This window comes from Pomacea canaliculata, linkage group LG13 (assembly GCF_003073045.1).
Source record: "Pomacea canaliculata isolate SZHN2017 linkage group LG13, ASM307304v1, whole genome shotgun sequence".
NCBI lineage: Eukaryota > Metazoa > Mollusca > Gastropoda > Architaenioglossa > Ampullariidae > Pomacea > Pomacea canaliculata.
The window spans coordinates 1,581,826-1,606,254 of record NC_037602.1 but is presented as its reverse complement, the minus strand read 5'-3'; the positions used below and the strand labels follow the sequence as shown (position 1 = coordinate 1,606,254).

The 24,429-nt window shown below is 46.1% G+C and overlaps 2 protein-coding genes across 6 annotated transcripts in view; both read right to left on the bottom strand.

Moving 5' to 3' along the window:
* Positions 1 to 1,308: 1,308 nt before the first annotated feature.
* Positions 1,309 to 9,892, bottom strand: LOC112554511 (arrestin domain-containing protein 17-like). Of its 4 annotated transcripts, XM_025222296.1 has the most exons (8): positions 9,440 to 9,892; positions 9,183 to 9,311; positions 7,142 to 7,300; positions 5,889 to 6,100; positions 4,849 to 5,031; positions 4,104 to 4,286; positions 3,714 to 3,840; positions 1,309 to 3,420 (listed from the first exon to the last, which is right to left on the bottom strand). In XM_025222296.1, the coding sequence occupies exons 2-8, from the start codon at positions 9,298 to 9,300 to the stop codon at positions 3,008 to 3,010; spliced, it is 1,395 nt and encodes a 464-aa protein (XP_025078081.1). In that variant the 5' UTR covers positions 9,301 to 9,311; positions 9,440 to 9,892; the 3' UTR covers positions 1,309 to 3,007. The 4 variants fall into 4 exon arrangements, with proteins under 4 accessions (XP_025078081.1, XP_025078080.1, XP_025078082.1 ...); XM_025222295.1 differs by having other exon boundaries at positions 9,183 to 9,892; XM_025222297.1 differs by lacking the exons at positions 9,183 to 9,311; positions 9,440 to 9,892 and adding an exon at positions 7,576 to 7,793.
* Positions 9,893 to 13,900: 4,008 nt separating this feature from the next.
* The window catches only part of LOC112554588 (arrestin domain-containing protein 3-like), a 32,644-nt gene continuing 22,115 nt past the window's right edge, over positions 13,901 to 24,429 (bottom strand). For both annotated transcript variants that reach the window (XM_025222436.1, XM_025222437.1), the window contains exons 4-8: positions 21,591 to 21,820; positions 15,745 to 15,927; positions 15,432 to 15,614; positions 15,010 to 15,241; positions 13,901 to 14,557 (exon numbers count right to left, since the gene is read on the bottom strand). In XM_025222436.1, coding sequence (XP_025078221.1) covers positions 14,388 to 14,557; positions 15,010 to 15,241; positions 15,432 to 15,614; positions 15,745 to 15,927; positions 21,591 to 21,820 — 998 coding nt within the window. In that variant the 3' untranslated portion in view covers positions 13,901 to 14,387. The remainder of the gene's footprint in view (positions 14,558 to 15,009; positions 15,242 to 15,431; positions 15,615 to 15,744; positions 15,928 to 21,590; positions 21,821 to 24,429) is intronic.

Sequence of the window (24,429 nt, the reverse complement as noted above, 5' to 3'; positions counted from 1 at the left end):
CATTCATACTTACACATTATGTTCACCTTACACAAAAATTACCATATTCACCTGTCTGCATTTTTCATATAGGTTTTCATTGTTTTTATTAATTTGTGGCTCACCGAGAACCTATATCTTGCAGTGAAAACCACAAACACCTTAGCACTGTCACTGAAGCTGAGTAAAATAATTAAATGTGAGACTAGACTGTTAATTAGTAGATGATAACCACAAACCAACATTTATTCTCGAACCTTCGGCATACAGTCATTATCTCTGAAATATTTGTGGAAAAGATTTGAGTCAGCTCTTCAAGGTGCTCAGTGACAAAACCCTTCTCCCTTGCTACTGAGCTGATTATCTGTATGCGAGTGTGCAGGGATGCAGGGATGAGGGGATGCAGGGATGAGGGGATGAGGGGATGAGGGGATGAGGGGATGAGGGGATGCAACACTTCAAGCTCCTCAGGGTGGCAGTTGCTGCGGGGTTGGCAAATATGTGAAACATGTAAATGTCGAGCATACCCCAAATTCCAATAGTTATTCAGATTTTATAGGCAAACTGTCAACATTTTATGACTTTTTTATGTTTCTGTAACTTATCTGTCCTGTGACTTTTTCATACAACTAACCCTTTCAATGAACTCTGTCTGGTGACAGGCCCCTGATTTTGTTAGGTGGTCTCCCCTAGGATGTGACTACCCTGACCCAGCACAAACTACCCGTTTAATCACGTGATATAGAGCTAGCAGGTGACCATGTGGTTGTCATGGAGACAAGGATGGCGAGCGTTTGGTCATCAAACTAAGAGCGGAGTAGTCTGGCTGGGATGTAGAAGAAGACAAGTTCAGAGAAACAATGAGGGAAGGGACTGCAAGGAAACTAAAACACGTTTGTACAGAATTCAACAAATGATGGGTGCGGTCCGTCCTTAGTTTCACCTGCAAAGTTGACAATTTGACACTTTTACAACCCTAGAAAACTATTTGCCATTTCCCTGCGAACTCTCCAGAATTTTAAGCTTTGAACTCTTTTATCTAGTGGTGATGTCACTCCTGACCTATCGTTAACGACAGACTTGTATCTTCTACTCCAAGCACAACTACAGAAGGGAAACCCGACGACTGTCATCACCTGGACAACTGGTGAGGGCCTGATGGCCGATGTGCATCACAATCATCACAACATTTCTTGCAAAGTAATTGTCGACACACCGCTATAGTCAGACTCCAACAGTCGTTAATATTCTAACTTTAGCAACATGTTGACATGTAATAACAATCAGTCTCTCTCACCACACATCAACACTGTCTCAAACACCTTTTCAAATAATAACCAAGCTTCAAGTTTTATTAACATGTAACAAAACAAGAGGCTGGAGAAGCAAACTAATCTGCACTGATACTGAAAAATACTATTTAAAAACAAATGAAGAATTTTACAGATTGTCCTTCAAGCACCAGCGTTACAGTTGTTAACATGTCTGACATTACAGGTGGCAGACAACACCTGTTTGACAGGTGCTCCGTTTATCAACATACCGATTATTATCTTTGTATCATTCCCACTCCTCTCAATAACAGAGGTTATGGACATTAATTCTACAGATCGAAATTTTTTTTTACAGAAAATATTGAAAAAAAAAAACTGCGTCTAAAAATAGCTTTGGGATGTGTGTTCACGTGAATGTGGAGTGTGAATGTGAATGTTCAACAAGACAACCATCAAAGAAAACTTTTGCCCGCCTGAAGTTGAACAAAAGGTTTTTACTACAAATTCTACAAGAGAGGGAGCTAGAAATAATTTAAAGATATATTAACGAAAAGGTTTATACAGTTGAAGTAGACACACATTCCACTTACAATGGAAACAAAATGTCTTTAGTCATCGAACACTAGTTGTTCTCGGCTGAGCTGGAGTCTGACGACAATACAGGAATCTCACAGAAAATGAAAGATATAATAATATTATATATATAGACAGAATCATACATGTACAGCTCATAACTGTCTGTCAAGTAGTGTACATGATGATTATCAAGATATATTGTAAATGGTGGATGGTAGTCTGCAGACAGAAGGAGAATGAATGATGATCTGTGTCAGGTGTCAACGGCGCAGTGATCACATGACATCACGTGACTGCAAGTCACACAGTTTGCTGTATTGGGGGGTCACAACCTTTCTGGCCTCATGTACCACTCACACCAGCCTCCAGTTATCTTTCTCTATCATCAGTAGTGCAAGCTTGTTGTACGGAATCCTCCTGGAGCTTCTAGAACTTTCTATAACATCCACCCGGTGATGTACACATGAAGTTCTGTTCTGCAATTCATTGTCTCTGACACAAATGGCAGAGCCAGGATCATGCTGGATAAACTCAACACAGCTCACCCTATGCTGAGGTGATGAGCAGCTTATCAGAACCTGACTAGAAATAAGATACTCAAAGTAACTGATCGTTTGAAGAGATATCTTTGTAATAGGAAGAGTGTTGTAGGGATTGTCATGGCTACAATTAGGATGAGGTCAGTGTTACAACTGTTGTCCTGTTGACAGTCAGACTACAGACCATAAATACATTTCACCATGAAGTCCCCCTGTCGTGAGGTCTCGAGCACCATGGAAACCGTCTGAGTGAGTAAGAGTCGCCAGGTACAAAGCTTCTCACCTCTTGACTTCTGCACTTCCTCCTGACCTTTGGTTTAGAGATACTTCAGTGACTGTCATCCTGAGGTTACTCTTAGCAACCGGCTAAAGCTGACTGGCTGCCTTAGCCAGACCTCCATCTGCAACATGTCACTCAGTGTGACATTTGCTGACATGTCTGACATGTCATAGTCACACATTTGTCAGTAGGTCAGGAAGGTCTGACAGCCAGAAAGCTGAGCCAGGATCAGATTTTCAAGAACCGTTTGTATCAGATCCTGCCATGGACAGGTAGCCTCAGAGTGAGTCAGTCGAATCGATGGAGGTGGTGGAAGTTGTGAGAGTGGCGTCCCCTGCTTCACCCAGACGGTCCTCTAGTCATCTTCCTGGTGTCCGACAGGTGTCCAGCGTCCCTTCGGTGTTGGCGCGGGGCCGCAGGTGAAAGGGGAAGTCATCCGACAGGCGGGTCTTGAGGACGGTCAGGCGAAGGTTGTCGTTCTTGAGAGGACGTGACGTCTCTGCCCACGTGGACATGCTCTTGCGGAAGGCGCGTGCGTGGCCTGCCGGTGATGACGTGGACACGGATTCTGGTGCAGGGGCGGGGCACTCCGTCGTCGTCGTCGTGTCGTCCATGTCGTTTGAGCCTGGCGCCGACGGCGTTGTTGGTGATGTCGGTGATGTTGGTGTTATCGTTATTGCTGGTGGCGCTGGGGGGATGGTCACACCATCCAGAGATCGAAGCGAGGCTGACCGGACTCTGTCGCTTGCAATGACCTCCTCGTAGCTCGGCGCTAGACAAAGAAATTCACGATTACTGCATCGTCGTCTACCCGTTTAAGGACTACGGATAAAAAGCTGAAGTACAAAAACTCTTATACTTGAAGACTCGAGCACGATTTCGTGAAACAGAAGTGCGCAGCTGTCAAACTCATCACTGGAACCTTCCTGACAGAAGAGCTTCACATCATAAATCGTTAGGTGCAGACGTCATCAGCTGTATCCTCGCGATGAAATACGACGATGTTATCGTAAAGAAAACGCACGGGGGTGGCGATGAAAGGTCGTAAAATCGTCAAGTACTCACGTGGGCTGGTCCAGTAGTCGGGGGGCCTGTCTGTCTGCAGCGACCTGTCCACGGCGATGGTGCCGACGATGATCTCTGACGACAGGCGCAGTCGCTTGAGTGTCAGCATGGCTGGCCGGATCTTCAGCTGGAAGGTCGTCAGTGAAGTGTGATTGCAATTTCTCAATGTCAAGACTTGCGCATGATCGCACCTAAAGGTGACTAGAGCACTAGACGAGGAGCAAAGATGTCAAAGACGAGAGAAGACCACAGTGTGATCACAGGTTTTAAAAATTATACATAAAAACATATCACATGATGGTTTTCTTACACAGAACAACTACTTCTCTCCAATGCCAAAATAAAATATTCAACATTGAAGGCAGTCAACTAAAAGGAGTGTGGCCATACCTCTAACTGGTAGCACACGCTGATGAGGTTACATCCGGGCAACCTGGAGGGCGGGCAGAGAGGAACTCGCAGACTGCGGTCACAGCCCTGGAAGCTGCGTCCTGCCGGGATCTTGCCGAGACGAGACTTGGCCAGCACCACCTGCCCGTTGAACTTGTCGCCATACGCCCGGTACTGTGTGATCTGTGTGACACAACAACAAACAGCCGGGGTCAGGTGATGGGGACCTGGGGTCAGGTGATGGAGACCTGGGGTCAGGTGATGGAGACCTGGGGTCAGGTGATGGAGACCTGGGGTCAGGTGATGGAGACCTGGGGTCAGGGTTGGTCGCCAGTGAAGAACGACAAGCTGTTACAAGACTGGGAGTCACAGACTCGGAATGCTGTAGCTCAGCACTCGGACTTCATGTTCTGTCTCTAAGCTCATTAACAAAATTAACTCTTGGTCAAGATTTTTCAAGAACTAGCAAACCCAAATTATCTCCCCGTGTTCACGTGAATCAACTTACTGGTGTAAGCTTTACACTGGAGCTTTACAGTAAACCCTCAAATAAAACAAACTGCTACTACTACTTCTTTAGTGCTGACATAATGTACATCTACTCCTCATCCTTCTCGTTTGTCTACCTGATCACGTGACCGTAAACCTACTCAGCCTGCACTACGGAGCAAATGCTCTGTATTAGGCTGTAGTTGTTGTGGTGGTGGTGGTGGCAGTGGTGTTTGGTGTCGGTGTGTTTTCTCACCATTCGGAGAAGCAGCTTGACCTTGTACAGCTCGTGGTGAGTTCGATTATCAATACTCAGATCAACGGGGATGGCCTCCCCTGGCGTGAAGCCTTTCTTGCTCACCTCCATGGTGGCGGCGCACTCGCCGGAGGGAAACAAGAAGGAAGACAGCTTCAAGGTGTCCGACACGAACACCGCAGTCTGCAAGTGAAGTTAGAGCACGGTCTTACATGAAGATGTAAACATCAAGAACAGCAACAATAAATAAAAATAGCTTGACTGATTGATTATTGGGTTGGGAGATTCATTGACTGATGATGTCTTGCACAGTCAGCACTAAAGACTCAGCCACAGCCAACAAAATGAGGACAAAAAACTCAAATGTGTCAGAAAAAAATAAACAGCCTAAAAATGTTGCTTTTTACGATCTTCTAGCCACCGACTTGGCGATGGTGACTGTAGAGCGATGCCAAGGTGTACAACAGGGGCAGCGACTCCAGTGTTGCTACAGAGCTACACGCTTTCACTACACACAATTATCTCCCCTCACCATACACACACACACATCACACACATCACACGCACACACATCACACACACACATCACACGCACATCACACGCACATCACACACATCACACGCGCACACACACATCACATACACATCACACACATCACACACACATATCACACACACATCACACACACATCACACACACATCACACGCACATCACACGCACATCACACGCACATCACACACATCACACGCGCGCACACACATCACATACACATCACACACATCACACACATATCACACACACATATCACACACACATCACACGCACATCACACACATCACACATCACACGCACATCACACACATCACACACATATCACACACATATCACACACACATCACACACACACCAAGCCTCTTTACCTCTCTCTCCCCCTCCATGCGTGTGTCTGTGTGTCAGGGGGAGGGCATTATGCTGTCAGTGCGTGCGTACGTGCGTGTCTGTGCGTGCAGTGTGTCAGTTCTCAAGCGGAAGTGATACCTTTGCAGCCGGAACAGTGTTGAGGTCAAGGTGAGAGACGACTGTGACGTCACGCTTGTTGACTTCCGTTTTCCACGTCCTCTCCACGGCTGCGCGCAGACTGTAGCGCACGTGACCCTGCGAGCCGCTGAAGGAGCTGGGGGCGTGGGCGGGAACATGGAACCGGAAGTCGAAGGTGTGACTGCCTTTCTTCAAAGGTGTGCTGTCGTCAGCTGCAAGTAAAAGTGTTTCCTGTCAGATACGGTGTGTGCGTGGGGAGGGAGATCCCCCTCCTTCCCACCCCTGTGTTCAAGTTTATCCTTTAGATGATTTGCATATGTTTATCATGATTAACAATTTCCTTTGGCTTCAGTTCCGTGTACTCGCTTGTCTTTAACTTGTGAGTAAATAAGTATATTTATTACTTGTGTATAATTCAGTGCTCAGTGTACACAGAACTGCATTATCTAACTACTCCAACAGGTTGTGAAGGAATAGTTTATCTGTCTGTTGCCATGGTTACTGTTTGTGTTTTGTATACACACAAGTGTTGTGCACCACTGAGTATGCATGTGTGCGTGTGTGTGTGTGTTGTCTCGACGGTGTTAGCACTGCAAGTGCAGGCATGCCAGTCCAAGCCCTCACATCTATTGATGTACACAGGATACAAAGTATATTTGTACACAGCGCACACTGTATGTCTGTACACCGTGTACACAGTACGTTTGTATATATCGCAGTGGTATATGTTTACATAGTGTATATAGTACATGTTTGTACACAGCGTGCAGAGTACATGTGTGTACAGGCAAATGTACACACTAGTTTGGATAAAACTGAGGCTACACCAGTAGATGCTATGAGCAAGAGGGGAGACAACATTAAGTCAGGGGAGGTCACCCAGTCACGTCCTGTGTATCAGGAAGCGAGGTGCGGGACTTTGGTATTTCAGGTAAAGTGAACACCTGGCTTGACTGGACAGTGAGCTCACAGACAGGGTTAGCTCCGGGAAAATCCACTGGCTTCGGGAAAACCCGCTCCACACATGGACACAAAATACAGTCTTAGCCCTCGTCATGTAAGTCCGGGTGAGCTTACTACTCATGGCAATGTCTATGATGGAGTATGGTGTATACACATAATGCCACACAATGTGTATGATGGAGTATGGTGTATGATCTTGCCACACAATGTGTACTCAATGTGTGATAAAGGGTGACCATTGTGTATGACAGTGATCGTATTCTACTCAAGCCAGTGGACAGTGATCTTACTGCACTCATGCCCTGGGAACAACTTCAAGCAGTCGTTGATGTATTCCTCCTCCGCAACCACCGGCTCCACGGCGGTGGCGTGAATCTCCGCCATCGGGGTCGACGACTTGGGGTCTGCCCACTGCACCTGACATCTGCCTTTGAATTCCACCCGGATCTCTGCAACAGCATAGTGTTTGCCTGCAGTTAATAATACAACTTCATTTCTTATGAACTAAGTACAGGAACACATCTACGTGCCAACTCATCTCACATGCTCAACAATCCACTCGCTTACTTACCTACCTACACACCCGTCTCGCAGCCTCTCCCCCGCTACACTAACATCCTTCCTGTTGTCTTCCTGCCAGAGGGAAAGACAGAAGAAGAGTTTTGACTGCGCATATTTCCACGAGACTCTGATGCAAACTAAGCTGATTTCGCGACTTGTTTACCTGTTCACACACCTTTATTCTTTCCTTTGTTTACAATGCACAGCCAGACATTAAGTCACTCAACAAACTCTAAACACACCCTCCTGTCGCCGTCGGCCAAAAGCTTCATCAACAGTTTTGTTTATTTGCTTCCGCGACCTGCTGACACATTTGTGTGTGGAGTATGTAGGTCGTCAACAGGCAGAAGTGCACTGAGCCTTCACAGCTCCTTGCCAGACCTTCCAGCCCCACCTGAGTCGCACCTGGTCGCCCTAACTCACACGCCAGGTACAAAACACTGGGCACCCCGACAACAAGCTACCTACACCACGAAGCTTGTAAATTTGACCCCCACTTCCTGTTCGACCTCCGTGTAACGGTGACTAAGGTGTCAGGGTGTGGGTGGATGGGAGGGGCAGCGATTTATAGAGGGGAGGGTGTGATGGGAGCAGACGACAGACAGAGGAAAGATGGAGTGATGAGCACCCTGTGATTCTCTCATCTGCCATGACTGTGGGATTGGGTCCGCGGTCTGACGTGGTGCGACACCTGTGATTACCTGCATGTGATTACCTGTCATTACCTGTCATTGCCGCCTTTAAAAATAGATCGGCGGAGGGAACTCGTACAGGTCACTGAGGGTTAAGTGTTCAAGCCAGAACACATCGTCTTTTCCCACAAGTTGTGAACCTTTCGGCCTGGTTCACCTGACTTTCGTCACGCGCGCACGCGCACATACACACTTCTGCGCAATAATTAAGACTCGTGAACAGAGCCGTTGGGAAAGTTTACAAGATGATGGTTTAAAAACTCATCAGCCATAATCTTACTCCTTTCTAACCCCATCATAAAAATATCTTCATGCGTTAATTCTGTGACTTCATCTTTTATTAGCCGAGGTGCAGGACCTCTGTTTTGAAAACTCTTTGTAACGGTTCCTCAGTCTTTGTTATCTGTAGTGTAGTGCCTGACTGGTCATGGGATTGTGAGACGCAGATTATGAGTAAAAAACAGATTATGAGTAAGAAGCAGTAGTGACTTAATATGTCACGTGATATGAACAAGAGGCATATGACAGACAGACTACACACACCTCACGTGCTACACACGTGCTAGCAATAGTTGTGTGCCAAGTCTCTAACAGAATGGCTTTCTCAGATGTAACTGGCACAATTCACATAAACTACACCCTGTACAGCTTGCAGAAATGGATATCTAGTACAACAATGTATATCGAATACAAAATGTTGTCAAGTTCTTCTCTCTCTCCTTCCGTCCCTTTCTCAGTCACCACACATCCTGTAGGCAGGTGAGCAGAACCGTATCTTAGGAAAAACGGTTTCTTGGCTACACAGGGTTTTACGGTTTGGGTAAAAAAAACAGTTTTCTTTCCTTTAATCACGAATAGTTTCAGTCTTTAATAACCCAACATCTGTATGCATGAGTTCTCTCTCATCGTTTCTCTCGCCGTTCTCTCTCTCTGTCTGTCTGCCGGATGTCCTGTGCTAAGACAAGTCATTTGAAATGCCCAAGGTGATTTGTTACAAGTTTTGTGGAGAAAGATCAGATGGGTGATCCTCCCTCTCCCACCCGAACCCCAGCCCCGAAAGAAAATCAAAATAACTTACCTACGACGTCGATGTCTTCTGTTGTTTCCAAGACAACCTCTCCTCGTAAAGTCTCTCCGGCTGCCACCTGTCCATCTTGGTTGTCTACGAAAATCTCAAAAGTTTTCAATTTCCCCATCTTGGAACATCTGCCTTACAGTTGCACTAACCCCTGCACAGTGTTGACTAATGATATCGCCGACAACCTCGTCAGCTTTAGTCACCAGCTTTCTGGTCTTCACAGCGCTGAGTGGGATGTGAACGCTGGAGCTCGGAGCCACGACGAGAAATGTCGGGATGTGAACGCTGGAGCTCGGAGACAAATGAGAAATGTCGGGTTTGGTGCGCTGGCCGGCGATGAGACAAACCCTTGACTCAGGCAGTCACCTGCCGCGAGGTGGGGGGCTCATCGTGTAGCACCTTGGCATCTGCTCCATGCACAACAGAACTGGGAGGTGGGCTGGGGAGGGGGTGGTCTCACCTGCTAGAGCCGATGTTTACGTGGCGCCGTTGGACACAAACATGCGTAATACATACACCACCTATCACCTCCCTACAAACATCCTCGCTGCTTCTTGCCACCCTTGACTCCTTCTGTCACCTGCCCCTCAGGCAATGAGTTTTAAACTTTCTCTTTTCGGGGGGAAGGGGTTCATTGTTTACCTTCCGCATAAAGCAGCGACAGCGGCGACCCGCTAAACGAGTTGTTATCGTCTGCTCGCGACGAGCACCTGGCGAGCTGATGTTGGCCCGTCATTGTAGGTCACAGAATTGTACACCGGACTGAGGATTCCACGCACGACTTCGGGAAATTTAAAAGCAGCGCTTGTAGAAATTATTCATTAGATGTGTAGACAGACATTCGAGCGGGTCTAGGGTCGCTGATGTAGGGGAGGGACACACATCCTTCAATCAGGATTTTGCAATTTTTTTCAGGAGATAATGAGGAAACCTTTTTCCTAGTCCGACCCGCATAACCGACAATAATGTAAACATGAGCTTACGGTATCTAATTCTGTGTACAAAGAAAACGTGATGCAGCAAAGTACGCAATATTTCTGATGTCTGCTGACCTCAAAGTCTGCAAATCATCAGACGACAAGTCGTGATGCACGTGTCGTATTTTTAAAACAATGTACAAACATATCACGAACATCAGAAATACAAGAGCTGTTTGACAGCAGTAAAAACTCTAAATTTAACCGATCTCTTTTTGTTGGTCCTGTTAATAATTCACCGAGCGCCGTGAGATCGTCGAGTGCCAATTATTCTCCAAGCAGGAGGTCAGAGGTCACGAGTACTGACGTCAGCAGGTGACGCCATCACTGCAGTCGCGTCATGTGGGAAGAGCTGATCCCTCCTGACAGGTGTATAACACTCTCGACTGACAGGAGGAGACCTGGTGATCTATGATCGTCTCCAAGTAGAACATCGTGACTAACTGCAGACGGAGAGTGCTTTCCACACAGCGCGTGACCGCCCTTCCTGACAGTTGAAATAGTTATGAACAGGTAACGACAATAATGTACTGTAATAGTCATCATCCGAGTCAGGATGAGAATGACTTTTGTATTCCAAAAGAAATTGTGTATGAAAATTCAGTCCTCTGTTATCATGAGATACATTTGCAAGGGCAGCAACTCTGCTTTCACAAACTTTTCGAGCTTTGGAGAGTTATCTTTCTTGGTATTGTTTCTGCGGCTTCTAATGTACGGAAAGTTCTCGATTCCCCTAGATTTTTTTACATCTTTAACAAGTTTTTTTTAAAATTCCTCTTCCTCTTCCAAATAAAAAGAATAAGATATGTTTTGAGAAGCAAAATAATTTGTTCTGCTTCTCTTATCTCCGTAACACACACACGTGCGCGTGCGTCAACGCTCAAACTCCGTGCAGGTGGCACCAGTCCCGCCATTATGGAGGGATTCACCATGAAGTACACGTGTACCATACCGATAAAAACAATCCAACATGTTTTCTTGACATAATAATAAAGAAAAAGAAGAATTTTTATGTATATAACGTATGATCTCGCTCATGAAGGAGCGTGCTCACAGCGCTGGAGACAAGAACGAGGCATGAACAGCATACGAAGGACGAAAGGATAAACAACCATGAAGAGAAGTAATAAGAGACACAAAGAGGAATCAGGGAATAAACAATAAAGATAGAGAGCTTCGTAAATGTGCAGCGAAAGACAATCAGGCGGACTAGTCAAAAGACAGAAAAAGTAAAAGAAAGATAAAAAGGTGGACTCGTAGCATGTGGAATGTTGTTAAGAATAATGTTCATGGAGCAGATGTGTTTATAAGTGAAAGTTTAAAGGATTAGATGGTTAACGACATGGCTAATGTCATTAGAGGGCTGTTACTTCTTTCTACACACCTGCTGCCTGTTCACCAGGTAGGTGTGGACCGAGCGACATGGCCGTTACCTCGTTACATCACCTCCACTAAAACTGTCAGGAGTCGCAAATGTTAGCAACACCGAGTGAAGTAGGTCAGAGTGGGAGATATATTCAGTCACAACATACAGTGTCACAAAATGCAAAGAAAGTGTACTTTCGAGCAAAGTCCTTTAAGGATCACGTTAGAGTCCTTTAAAATCCCGTTGAGAATCAAAGCAGTCCCCGAGACAGATGTAAAGTATTTAAGAAAAACTTCTAGATGGAAGTTGGAGAAGTTTTAAAGTGTGTGAGACAAGTGAGAGACTAAAATCACTGGCCTCAGTAAGCTCCTGGACTGCCGAGGACCTTCAGTTGTCCCCCCGAACATGGCTGATCGATGCCGGAGTTGTCTGGCATTAAAATTTCAGGAGGACAGCAATCAGGACAGGCCTGTTGTAGTATCCTCCGTCACCGACCTCTCCACACTCCAGACAGGGTGGCGAGTAATTTGTCTTGTGGGTCACGTGGTCTTGTCGCTTGGACAAAACTCATCGCAGAGCTTAGTTGCAAAGAAATACATAAACCAGAGCCTCGCCTCGACTGACGACAGCAGATTGACTTCCAGATGTGCTTCTGAGGCTCCCAAAATGAGGATGATTTTCTTTGTAAAAGTTAGAATTCTACTTCGAGAGAAAGAAAAACATTTGCAAACTTAGTCCGTATCTGCTTCCCATCTATATTTGTGTCTGTAGGTTCTGTTTACTTTTAAAGTCGGTCACTTTTATGTGTGAAAGTTTGGGTCACAATAACTTGTGAAGAGGAGACACGACTGATCACCCAGACCACTCCTGGGACTGGTGGTGATGAAGCGAGAGCAAGTTGTTGTCGTGGGGTGACACGGAAGCTCAAAGAAAAGCTTCTCGGTTTCAGATTTATAAAGTGTTCAACCCCTCAGATGTTGATTTACCCACAAGGCCTTAGTTATAAAGCGGTGATAAATGTACCCTAGGATAACAAAATACCAAGCAGTGTCCGAAGGACCTGGACATCGTTTTATAATTTCGGAAACAAGATTTTTTTTTTTTAGTTCCCCATTTTCCCCTTAGGGAGACGACTTACTCCCGCTTCACAACTACATCCCCTGTTGTAGTCTTACTTTTTTTACTTGGATGTGACCATGTGTTACTGGGTGCATATACGATCAAATTTGTTACTGTATGTGTCATTGCATGCCATGCTTTACCGCTTGTATAAAGCGTGGTATACATGGTATACATGATGATGCACAGCAGAAACAAAGAGACATACTTATAAAAAGACCTTTAATGAGGAGCAGCATCTCATAAAAACTGTAATGACAGTTACACAACATATTTTTAAAAGTCTATCTCTGTGTGAAAGATCGTTGCTTGTAACTGAAGTAGTTACAGTCAGAATAACTTACCAGTACATGCATAAGCTAATCGTGTAATGACCATTGTGGTAACATTGTGATCTCCCCACCTCCTCACCTCCTCACCTCCCCGCCACGAGCTGGAGGTGGATGTAAAATACAGTGATACCTCGGTTCTCGAACATAATTCGTTCCGGGAGGACGGTCGAGAACCAAATTGTTCGAGAACCGAAGCAATGAAACCCATAGGAAATAATGGAAACTGGATTAATTCGTTCCAAGCCCCAGAAAATGCCTATTTACTGGCCTAATTTGTATATAATATAGAAAAACATGAGTCTCAACAAGAAATAAGAAATAAAAGTGTATTTATTAAAACAAAAACAAAAAAATAAAATGTACAGTACAGTAAATTGTGTTTCATTTACTGTACCTGTACCAAGCTTTATGGCAGGAGGGAATGAATGTGGAGGGAGGAGGGAAGGGGGATGGTTATTGTTTTGAAGGGGAGTCCTCTTCAATAAAAACAGAGGGTAACTGCTCTTCGGGTGTTTCTGTTCTCTGTATCTTTTGCTGAGGAGACTCAGAATCTTGCTCTGCAGTTGCTTGTCTGATTTCTCTACGGAAGAATTTGTCAATTGTTTGCTGTTTTTTTCTCCTTTGCCAAATTTTGCGGAAAGTGGACATAACATTGTCATTAAAAATGTTAACTGCTCTATTTGCTACCACTTTATCAGGGTGATGTTGTTCAACAAAATTTGCGATTTCTGCCCATTTTGCACACATTTCATGACTCTCTCCACAAAAACGTGACTCTCTCTCTCTCTCTGCACTCACACTGATGACGCAAGCAAGGCGCGCTGGGCAGAATGAACGCCATTCGGCTCAACTCGGCTCATTTCGGACGTTCGGATGTTCGAGTTCCAAATATTTGTTCGGATTCCAAGACAAAATTTTCTCGAATTTCCTGGTCGAATACCGATTTGGTCGAAAGTCAAGGCGTTCGAGAACCGAGGTATCACTGTACAAGCAAGTGGAAAAATAATTTACCCTCGGCTAAGAAAAATATCTTACAACATTCTTCCTTACACTCATCTTTTCAAACAGTCTCTCTTGTCGTCCAGTTGGTCCATTGAATAATCTCATGTTTGTCTCTAGAATGTCACGGATGTGCTGATGGTCACGACACATCAAGTCGACCAATGGAAGACGTGGGGTCGAGTGGACACTGTGTCCAGCTAAATGTGTCACGTGCTTATCAACTGTTTCACATGACATTTAGCTGTTAGACATCAGCCACCCACTGTGCCCCCAGATCCTGGACCCTGGTCCACCGGCCAACGGGTTCCGTGCAAGTCGTTCCGCTGTTTCTTTAGCCTGGGACTGACGTCACTCCCTGTGATTTAGTCCACGAAAACTGACAAAGAAGCACCAGCCTCGTCTTCACGTATCAGGCCGCAAAGCGGACACCTGTCTGTTGTCGTCGCTGTTGCAGGTCGTCTGGCTGCCAGGTGTAGTAGGTGTAGGCGGGGGTGTAGTGACTGTCACCTCTCGTGTTCTCGTCGTCGTCCTCGTCACGCGCTCTGGTGTGGCCGAAGACGTAGGGGGCGAAACCGTGGGCTGCACAGCAACAACGACAGCTTGAGGTCAGGCACTCGACACTTTCACACTCGCTCAAAGGTAACATTAAACAACTTAATTGTCCTCTTTACCCAACCCTTCTTCCTTCTTACCATCCACCCTAGCACGGCTTTCCACTACCCACCTTAGCACACATCTCCACCCTCCACACCTCAAGCACGATCTCTGGACGATCGTCCACACACAGCAGTAGCTATCCCTTGCTCTTACTTTCCCTGACAGGCGATAACCTTTCGTGTGCGTCCACGAATAGCAGGTAAAAACTGCAGGTAGAACTGAGCTTGGCTGAGACATTAAGGATCTCTTACAGAGGATCGCGTGTCAGACGGAAGTTTCTAGAAGTATCAGCTTGGAGTCACGTGCCTAACACGCTGCTAGCAGTTAGCTGATGACCAGCGATGATGGTTGTCCTCTACTACAACTGTACTCACGAACACAATGATGAAGACTTCGTTTTGGAGTAACATCCGGGGCCGCTCCGTGATGCCCATGCGCAGGACCGTAACCCGGAAGTGCAGGGAGGGCGTGTCTGTGCGGAGTGGGCGGGGTCAGCTGATAGGCAGCCACGAACCGCTGAACGACGGCGTTGAGAGGAATGGTGCCGATGACAATTTCCAGAGGAACGCTGAGGTCAAAGGCCGGACCGACTGGTTCCACGCGGAGCTGATTCAAGGCACAAAACAATTTTCAAAATTCTGTTTTAATGTTGTTGGTGTGTTTATTTTTCTTAACAGAATTTCAGCAGTTAGCGATTCAAGTTAATTTCAGGGTAGAAAACGGGTGGATGAGTTGTAACAGTTGTAGTTACATAACAGCTAAAGTGTGAGGAGCCATGCGCCTCTATGGAACCCACCTGCAGCTGATACTTGATGTCGATGATGCTGCAGCCGTGAAGATGCGATGGCGGTAAAGGAGGAATAACCATCTTCTCGGCCTCCCAGTGGTCGCTGTCACCTGCAGGTATGTTGCCACGTTTCACCTTGCCCACCTGCTGGGTCATCGCCCGCGACTTGGTGGGCGTGTGGTACATCACCGTCTGCACCGACAATAACATTAAATAAACATCAGCGACTGTAGTCAACAGCAGGACGAAAGCAGTGTGACAAGAGTATGTATCTCTCACACACACACACACAAAGAGGAATCAAAACCCTTTCTCATCCTACCATCAGCAGCTCCACGGACGAGCTGGCCATCTTGCGTCTCGACATGTTGGTGACCTCGCCGTGCACGTGGATGGTCTCCCCCGGGACGAACCCTCGCTGAGCGACAGCAAGCACCGCGGTGACGGGCCCCGAGCGACAGCACAGACAGCACAACTTCTTCTGCTTCTGCGACTGCACTGCTGCCTGTGGACACCACAGTTCACACAAAACAGAATACTGAGCTGATGTCTGCTGACAACACAGGTAAAAACAAACAAAAACAAAAACAAAAACAAAAACAAGGAGCATCATCTTGCCACAGACTCGCATCGTCAGGCTTCTAAGGTTCAAATCGATGTTCTGCTGACTGAGTCCATCTGAGATTTAATAAAGACCGTGTCTGGGGGCCCTCCTTGTCTCCATTACAGTTATTTCGCTCTAATGACATTTTGTGGAGACCAAGTAATGGATGGAAGTCTGCCAGCATCAAAGCAGACAGGAATTATCCTGGTATCATCAGCATCACATGCGTGGTATTAGCCATGTCCTTTGCGATGACAGGTTACAGCCGTGGTGACAGGTGTAGCAGGCAGACAGTTAACCCCTGGAGTGACCACAGACTGTATCCACCATGTTTTCCAACTGAACTGATGTAGTAGTTGAAATGTAGTATGATTGCAGTTGAAAGACAACACGAGATTGTCATTAACAGCAGATAAACAACACTTTGAAATCATCCAAAATGTGAAAAAGCAAGCCTCACACATCATTCCCATGAAGCACACTAATTTTTCCCCAAAAATTGTCTCAAAACACGCGAAAGGTGAGATGCACAAGGGTTAACATGCACCACGTGGTTCACCGACATCCAGGGTTGAGCAACAGCCATCAGACAAGAAGACCCCCGCGAGGTTAACACCTTGAGATTGTCGCTTTTTTCATCGTCCTCATCTTTTATTCATCGTCTCTTACACTTGGCTCAAAGGTTTTCTTTCTGTTGTTCAGGATTTGGACATGTTCAAGAAAAGATTAGAGAAGCTGCTCCACAATGATTATATTTCTCCAGAGGTGCAAATGCAATTATCTGGGAAGTCTTTTCATTTAAGTTTAGCCTGGGTTTGCCAAAATGATGTTTTCAGCGGGTGTTGGTAACTGTAACAACGGAAAGGCCCTCCTCCACTAGCAACTGGGTCAGTCGGGGAAAACCCTCTCCCTCCCCATCCCTCCCCATCCCTCCCCATCCACCCCATGTTGGAGACCTACATTGTGCAAGCACACCTTGTGTATTGCTGCTGCTGCTGCAAGCTCTGATGTGCCTTGTTTTTTGTCTTCAAGCCTTTTCAGTTTTTCTTGTCGCCAGGAGATGCTAATACCACTGCACTGTCTGCACACACACACACGCACGGACACACGCACGCACGCACACCCGCACTCACACACACACGGACACACGCACGCACGGTCACCCCATTATGTCCTGTCGTGTGAGTTTTTGCTCCATTGTCCAACTTGCTTAATTCTTCCTCCTGTCTTTTCTCATCTTTCTCTTATTTTGTTTTTTTCCTGCATTCTCCGCTATCCTGAGTTATCTTACTCCACGTTCTTTTCTCTGAAAGGTCAGAGGTGAGCAGATGCTGATGGCTGTCAGTTGTTGGTTTAGTTTTTTAAAGAAAGGGACAAATCCGACTTCAACATTTCAGTTGAAAGCTTTTGTCGCCCCGGAAGAGAAGAGGGGAGTCTTGCTCTACCCGTGATGCACTTTACTCTACAGACAAGCAGTGAGTCCAACTCACTCACTAGTGTCCCTACAATCAAGACGAACAGGTCCAGGGTCTCTGCCACAAGGAGGTCCTCGGTGAACCTCCAAGGACAAGCGAGTGGTGATAATAATTTTTTTACAAAAATCTTTTACTGCGTGACATTAGTTGTTTACATTGCCAGTCGTCATGTCAACAACACATCGACATTCCTCCTGTGGCCTCCTAATCCCGGCACAGACAAGTTCTCCATACACTGTATGTCATGCTGCTCACTGCCCGGAGGACACAAGACATGTTGAGACAACCGATGATGTGAACACCTCTCTGTCGCCGTGGGCGAGGATATGCAGCCCGACATGTGAACTCTCGCGGGGTCACGTGAGTGTGTGAGAGTGTGTGGACGAGTGACAAATCCGATTATTCCTGTCTTTTGGCATGACTCCATGCGAGTCCACCCTGCAGGTTGTCCAAGTCCTACAGAGCAACTCTACTCTCTGTCTTGGTTTGGTTTGGGTTTCTTTTCTTTTTTTTTATATCCATCAGGAATATAAATATTTCGAAACACTTGGTCTTGGCGGAAATTCACCGGGTGGCAAGGCGCTTTGTTGGGTTAACACGTGCATTCTTCCCCTTCTCCACCCTTTTCTCGTCGAGCTGCTGGAGGGTTCCCACCCTTTCAATCGCACATAAACATCCAACGGTTCTGCAGTCTGAAGCACATTTTCGGCAAGTTGGTTTAAATGTGAAATTTCGGTATTTCTAAAAAGGTTTCCGTTAATTGAATTGTAATGTGTATAAAGTGCAGCGACTGCACCTGCTGTTCTACCCGCCTTTGTGCGCATGCGCCGTGAACTGGCGTGGCCCGGCTGTGATGGATGCGCTCCTTCCTCTGAAAGGATTCAAACTGCATTCAACGATCTGTGTGTGGACTGTAACATTCCTTGTGGTCTGGCATCTGGCGCTTTAACACATCCTCTCTCCTCTAACTTCTCAGTGCAGTAAACAGTTTCATTCGCCATGTCTCGTACATTAATTAAAGTTCACCACGTGCTCTAAATAAAACTCATTTGAACCCAAACTACACGACTTTGAAGAATGAAGATCTTGGCAAATGTTGGTAGGTCCTCGGCTCAACTTCTGTTAACTTGTCTCAGACAATATCATCTCCATGTTACCACCAGTACTTGAAGAACACCAGTGTGTTTCATCGTGGTAGAACATTCTCGGTTCTCCAGACAACTTAATGCCAATCTCCATTGTCACTGTTAAGACCAGAAGCTGCAGGAGGAACAAGAACACGAGTCCAAAGCTGAAAAGAAATCCTTGACTGTAAACGGATTAGAAAAGCTTGTCGTCTGACGAGGGCCAACAGGACAACAACTGAATCATTGATGTGAGGTGGTCAGGGACTGAGACCTGGCGAGCACTGAATGTGGGGCTCGAGGTTTGGCTGACCTCAAACTGGCTGTGAGAATCTAAACAACGACAACAACGACAACAAAGATATTTTTATCATCTTACTGTATGAAAGTAGATGTTACATTTCCTGCTTTATCCACGTCTGCATCATGTCATCAAAGATGATAATTTCCTCAAGACTGAAGACATATGCATTGTACAGCGTTTAGTCGAGGTCTTTCGATTGACTCGTCTATCCTCTATTTAGTTATCATCACGAGGTGACGACGGTCACGACAATAATGTAAATGACGGCGGCGGCGGTGGTGGTCGTGGTGGTGAGAGGGGGAGGTGATAGCAAAACAGGATCCACGGCTGGCTTAGTTTACAGGTCACGTGACCTAGCAACTAGGTGACATCGGCATCACAAGAGAATTCCACTCCAAATGAAATACAAGAATCGTGCAAACTGTCGCCGGGGGACATTAATTCCCAGACGCTGGAGCTAAAAGCGTTGACCTTCAGCTAAAGTGGCGAAAAGATGGACAGAAAATAACAAGAAGACATTGCTGGAAGAACAGAGAATGCAAGCTGCACCAGAAATCTGGAAAATGTCGGTGATGCGCTGATACTCAGGGACCTGTCGCTGGCGCCTGGTGGACAACCACACAGGTTCTGTTCAGATCCCTTCTCCACCGAAGGTCTGTCACATGACAGCAGTGTTCATAAGCAAACAATAAAACTATATTCTGGACATACGACTTGTGATCAGATGTTATAAGCGAGGTCCATCATCAGAGAGCTCAGCATAGTCACTGGTGATCATAGTCACTGGTGATCATAGTCACTGGTGATCACACCTGTCCGACAGACGGTCAAGCAGCAAATCCCAGAGGAACAGGAACGATAGAGAAAAAATTCCAAAGATTCAAGAGGTTAAAGCATCCACTTCCTATGAATTTTTTAAAATATTGTTTTATCAATCACGGACGTAGTGATCACAAATAATGGAATGATGAACAAACCTCTCACCTCGTGACTAGCACTGCCACATTCCTCCCTCTCTACCTATCCATTCATTCATCCCCCACCCACCTCTATCTCTTTCTCTGAGCAAGAGAACAACACTAAGAGCGAGATGTTTCCCAATGATGAGATGGACTAACAAGAAAGGAGATAAAAGGAATCACGTACAAAGAAAGTAAAACCACGTGACCCATACTATCCTACACGCTTCATTACAGCTCACAACATCCAGATGGCATCGCCTCATTACCCTCATTACCCTCGGCCTCAGCCCCCGGAGGATCTGAGGCTCACTCGCCCTGCCAGCAGCTGCCTGATTCCAGTCTCTAAAACCATTAGTTGTTTGCTTGATTCCATTTTCTCACAGCAATTAATTTTGCCTGATTCCAGTCTCTCACACCCAGCAGTTGTTTTTTTGCTGACTCCAGTCTCTCACAGCTAATGAATGGATGAAAAGAAACCGCCACAGTCGCTTGGTCTGAAGTGTCACGTGGACAAGGACAGAAACATCTAGAAACAAACGATCAAAGACATGGAGGACGTGGCTTCGCGATGTTTCCAATGCCAGACAAGCTCAAATAAAAGCATCACAATGTCCCCCTCTCCTCCAGCAATCATGTCTCTAGAGTCTGAAAATGTTTTCATGTAAACAAATTCATAAAGTAAGCTTGAGGGCTGTTGCTAGGCTGTTGCTATGAACCTCAAACATGTCTACCTTTGTGTGAGTCTGCACGATGACGAGTTCATGGAGGATGAATGTTGCCGGTGTCGGCAGACAGGATGTCTGAGCCTGTCCACAGACTGACATGTCATGGCACTGACAGAAGTGTGTACAAACCATCCTCCCAACACCATGTAAGGCCACCTCAGTGTCATTTCCTATTCCCACCGACAACAATTTTTTCCGACAATCAGCTTCATTTGTCTCTCTGTCCGTGTCCAATGGACGCCCCTTGGGACGAGGACAGCGATGCAAAAACCGTTTTAACAATAAAGAGAGAAACAAAACAAAGTCTGCAAACATCACTGAAGTGTATGTCAGTCTGTCTCTCTCGACATCAAGCAGCGGGCAATAAGTCTGATGTCCTGCAACAGCAAATGTGACTGGCACCGAGGCTTTCAGTGTCTTTTCTGTGATAGATGCTCTGCGAGAACAACAACAAAAACAAAAACAAACAAGTACACACTTGCTGCACAAGCAAAATGTTTTGTGTTGTGATGACAATATCGTCTTGTGACAATGTAGACTGAGCGAGTGTGGTGATGGATGGATTCAACAACAACTGCCAGTACTTGTCGGAGCAATCATGGTCTGAATATTTGAACGCCTTCAATCGCCCATCACCTACCTGTTCCTTCTTTGCTCGTCCACTACAATGATTATTTCTCATGTCAGCAAGCTTCCTCTTCACTGGGTTCACGGAGTGCTTCCTCCTGTTCTGGGGTCGACATCAGCCACAACCTACATGCTTACTTTCCTGTCTACCCAAAGGTGCATGGATACTTTCCCATCTTTGTCCTCAAGTGAGATACCTTACTTCCCGGTTTTTGTAATGCTGTAAGTTTGACTTTGCCTCAGAGGGAGGACTGGGCGTTATACTTCATACTTTATCGTCGTCGTCGTCGTCGTGAGGACGCTGCAGCTGTTTCAGTCAAGCGGTCCCACAGAAGGCCTGTACTTACACTGGCTGAAGGATCGCGGTTCAGATCCACCGGGTAGATGACCGTGAAGACCTTTTTGGCCGACGCATCGTGATTCCAAGGCCGCTGAATGGTGACCTTGACCCAGTAACGGAGGTACCCGTGCTGACCCTCAAAGGACGTCGGCACGCTCCTGGGTAGCTGGAACTGGAACGGGTAGGTGTACTGGCCGGCTGGCAGCTCGCGCTTGGTGCTGGAGCCCGACGATGGTGCTGTCCACAAACACAGAAAAGAGATTTACACTCAGACATTACACGTGACCGGCATTCCTACACCGTGACAGCATTACCTGTGTGCCTACACTGTGACAGTGTTACCTGTATTCGTACGTTGTGACAGCATTACATTTATTCACATGACCTGCATTCCTACCCTATAACAGCATTACTCTGTTTCCTGTCAACCCTGTAAACAGATGCCACAAACAGAAAAAATAACGTGCCCGAGACGAGATCTGAACCCAGGACATCGAGTCCTCACTGTGTTGGTGACAGTCGCTAACCACCACCAGGCCGCCTTCCCTCGTATCAAGTAGAGGATGCTGCGTTACCATGGCGATTGTGTCCATGGCTAGAAACTAAAAACTGTGGGAAGAGGGTTTTTGGGAGGGGTTGGGTAACTTCAGGAGGAATAATGAGCATAAGTGAGCGGTTATTTTTAGAGGAGTGAACACCGGTAAGAACTGCGCGTGCATGCCGAGTACCTGTCAGGATGCAAAGACAAGACATGGCGGCGATACACCAGCTACACAAGGCACAAATGGATGAAAATTACATGATTACCCAGGTCTTGTGACCCCCCGCCCTGTGTTTTTAGCCGCCAGTGGAGGAGATGTCAGGCTGTCGGGATCTGTCCATGCACGCAAGCCGCAAATTAATTTTCTTGCCTAATTAAGATCGGAACATGACTGCCTGAACCTCACTTCATAATGGCCATAATGGGGCGAAATGAGTTCTTTGTTCCTTCCATCCATTTTTTGGCATCATTTCTCAATTATGTTTAATCTCTTCTTCTCCTCCCCGTTCTCTCTGATGGGGACGAACAACTGGCGAAGAAAATAAACGATTTTTCGTGAAAGGCAGGAGGAGGAAATGCATTGTACAGTAAGTAAGCAGACAGTCAGAGATGGAGCGACAGCTCAGCTGATGGTCAGAAGGCGGGTAATTTATCATCGGGTGAAGGTCTGTCAGGAGGTTGCCATCAAAACAAATAAACACAAGGCCGAGCAGACAGAATGCAGCACGACCAGTGCACGTGCCACGCGGACAGCTGTGTTAAGAAGAGAAATGGTTTTGAAATCCTCCACAAGCCTATTATATTTATTTGATTCCAGGCCCAGAAATTGGACCTTCACTATTTATATTTCTTTTTCTCTTTTTACTTTTTGATCCTTTTTTCTTTCTCTCTCTTCTTCCTCATTTTTTTCTCGTTTTTTTTCTTTTATTGCTTCTGTCTCTTGCTCTCGACAACCACACCCTCTCACCCACCCTCCCAACAAAAATGAGCTTACAATAAATAAGGGCCACATTTCTATTATGAACAAGTTGACAGGGTGTGTACAATGGGAATGAAGCATAGTTCACTGTGGAGTACTCCTACCCTCTCTTGTCTTCCCTTGATTGATGACAGCAATCAGTGGATGACCTATGACCTTTGAGGCCGACTAGTCGTCTGGCGATCTACGGAATGAAACCTACCGCCATCCTTCCTTCCCTACAGCCACCAGTCTTCACAACCACATTGTCTCCAGCCACCTCGGGTAGCATCCCTCCCTCTTTCTTCCAAAAACCTGGGCAGTTATTTTCAGCAGGATTGGAAGACAGGAAAGGGTGGGTGGGGTAAAAAAACACTTGGTGGTCATACTTCTGCCTCCTCCCTTCTGTCTTTCTGTTCTTCTGCTCTTCCCCTTATTTCCAATGTAGTCTGTACATCATGCGAGCCTTGACACTAACAAGACCACAAGATGGTCCGACATGTTTACTGTCTTGTTAAACGTCTGCAGCTGTGAAAATAATTTTAATAAAATCCACCTCAGTGAGTCCAGGAGGCAGCAGACGACAGTGTGTAGTTGCTGACCTCATCACAAAGTCCGCAATCCTTTGTTTGCACAAAACATGTGTTTATGATAAACATTTGCTGATGTTTAAGGGAAAACACGAGTTTGTGAAAGGCCAGGAGCTAGGTGCGCAGTCTGTTTCTAATAAATTCTAACTGTTGTCAGGAAGAAAATGTAGAAACGATTTCAAAACTCGCTGTTTGTCGGTCAGGTGCCTTGAAAATCACGTGTGTGTTTTGTTTAAACAAGTTGAGCTTGAAAATGTTTTGATTGTTGTCAATTGTTTCCATAAACTCAGTGTGTAAAATGTTTAACATGTATTGTGCGGGTGGTCCCAGAATTTCTGTTTCTACACGATAATAACAGTGCGCGTGCGCAGGATAACCGTGTTTTTACAGGATAACCGTGTTTCCTCGTGGAGAACGATGAGTGCTGAAGGAAAGGAGTGATGATTGGGAGGAAGAAAAGTCGGTCAAACAACTCTCGCAGTCGACAGGCTGTGGACTGAGCGACCAACACCAACTGTGTAATAGTGGAATGACATTCATTTGGTCATTGACCCTCGCCAACAACACTGAACTCTTTGCACTAACAAGATAAACACAACAGGAACTTGTCAGCCAGGATAAACAAGAAATACACGCACATGGTGACATCACCCATCCATACCCTCCGTGTAGTAGTACACCGGGTAGAAAGTTCCAACAACGCATGCCCAGTGACAGACTTCCTGTTGTGATGCTTATTACATGCATTTGTTGCGTG

Coding starts and splice junctions, on each gene's coding strand:
- LOC112554511 (XM_025222295.1), bottom strand. CDS start 9,300: ATGGGGAAATTGAAAACTTTTGAGATTTTCGTAGACAACCAAGATGGA. Junction 5,032..5,888: donor ACACTGTTCCGGCTGCAAAG/GTATCACTTCCG, acceptor CTTCACTTGCAG/ACTGCGGTGTTCGTGTCGGA. Junction 3,421..3,713: donor CGACTACTGGACCAGCCCAC/GTGAGTACTTGA, acceptor TTCTTTGTCTAG/CGCCGAGCTACGAGGAGGTC.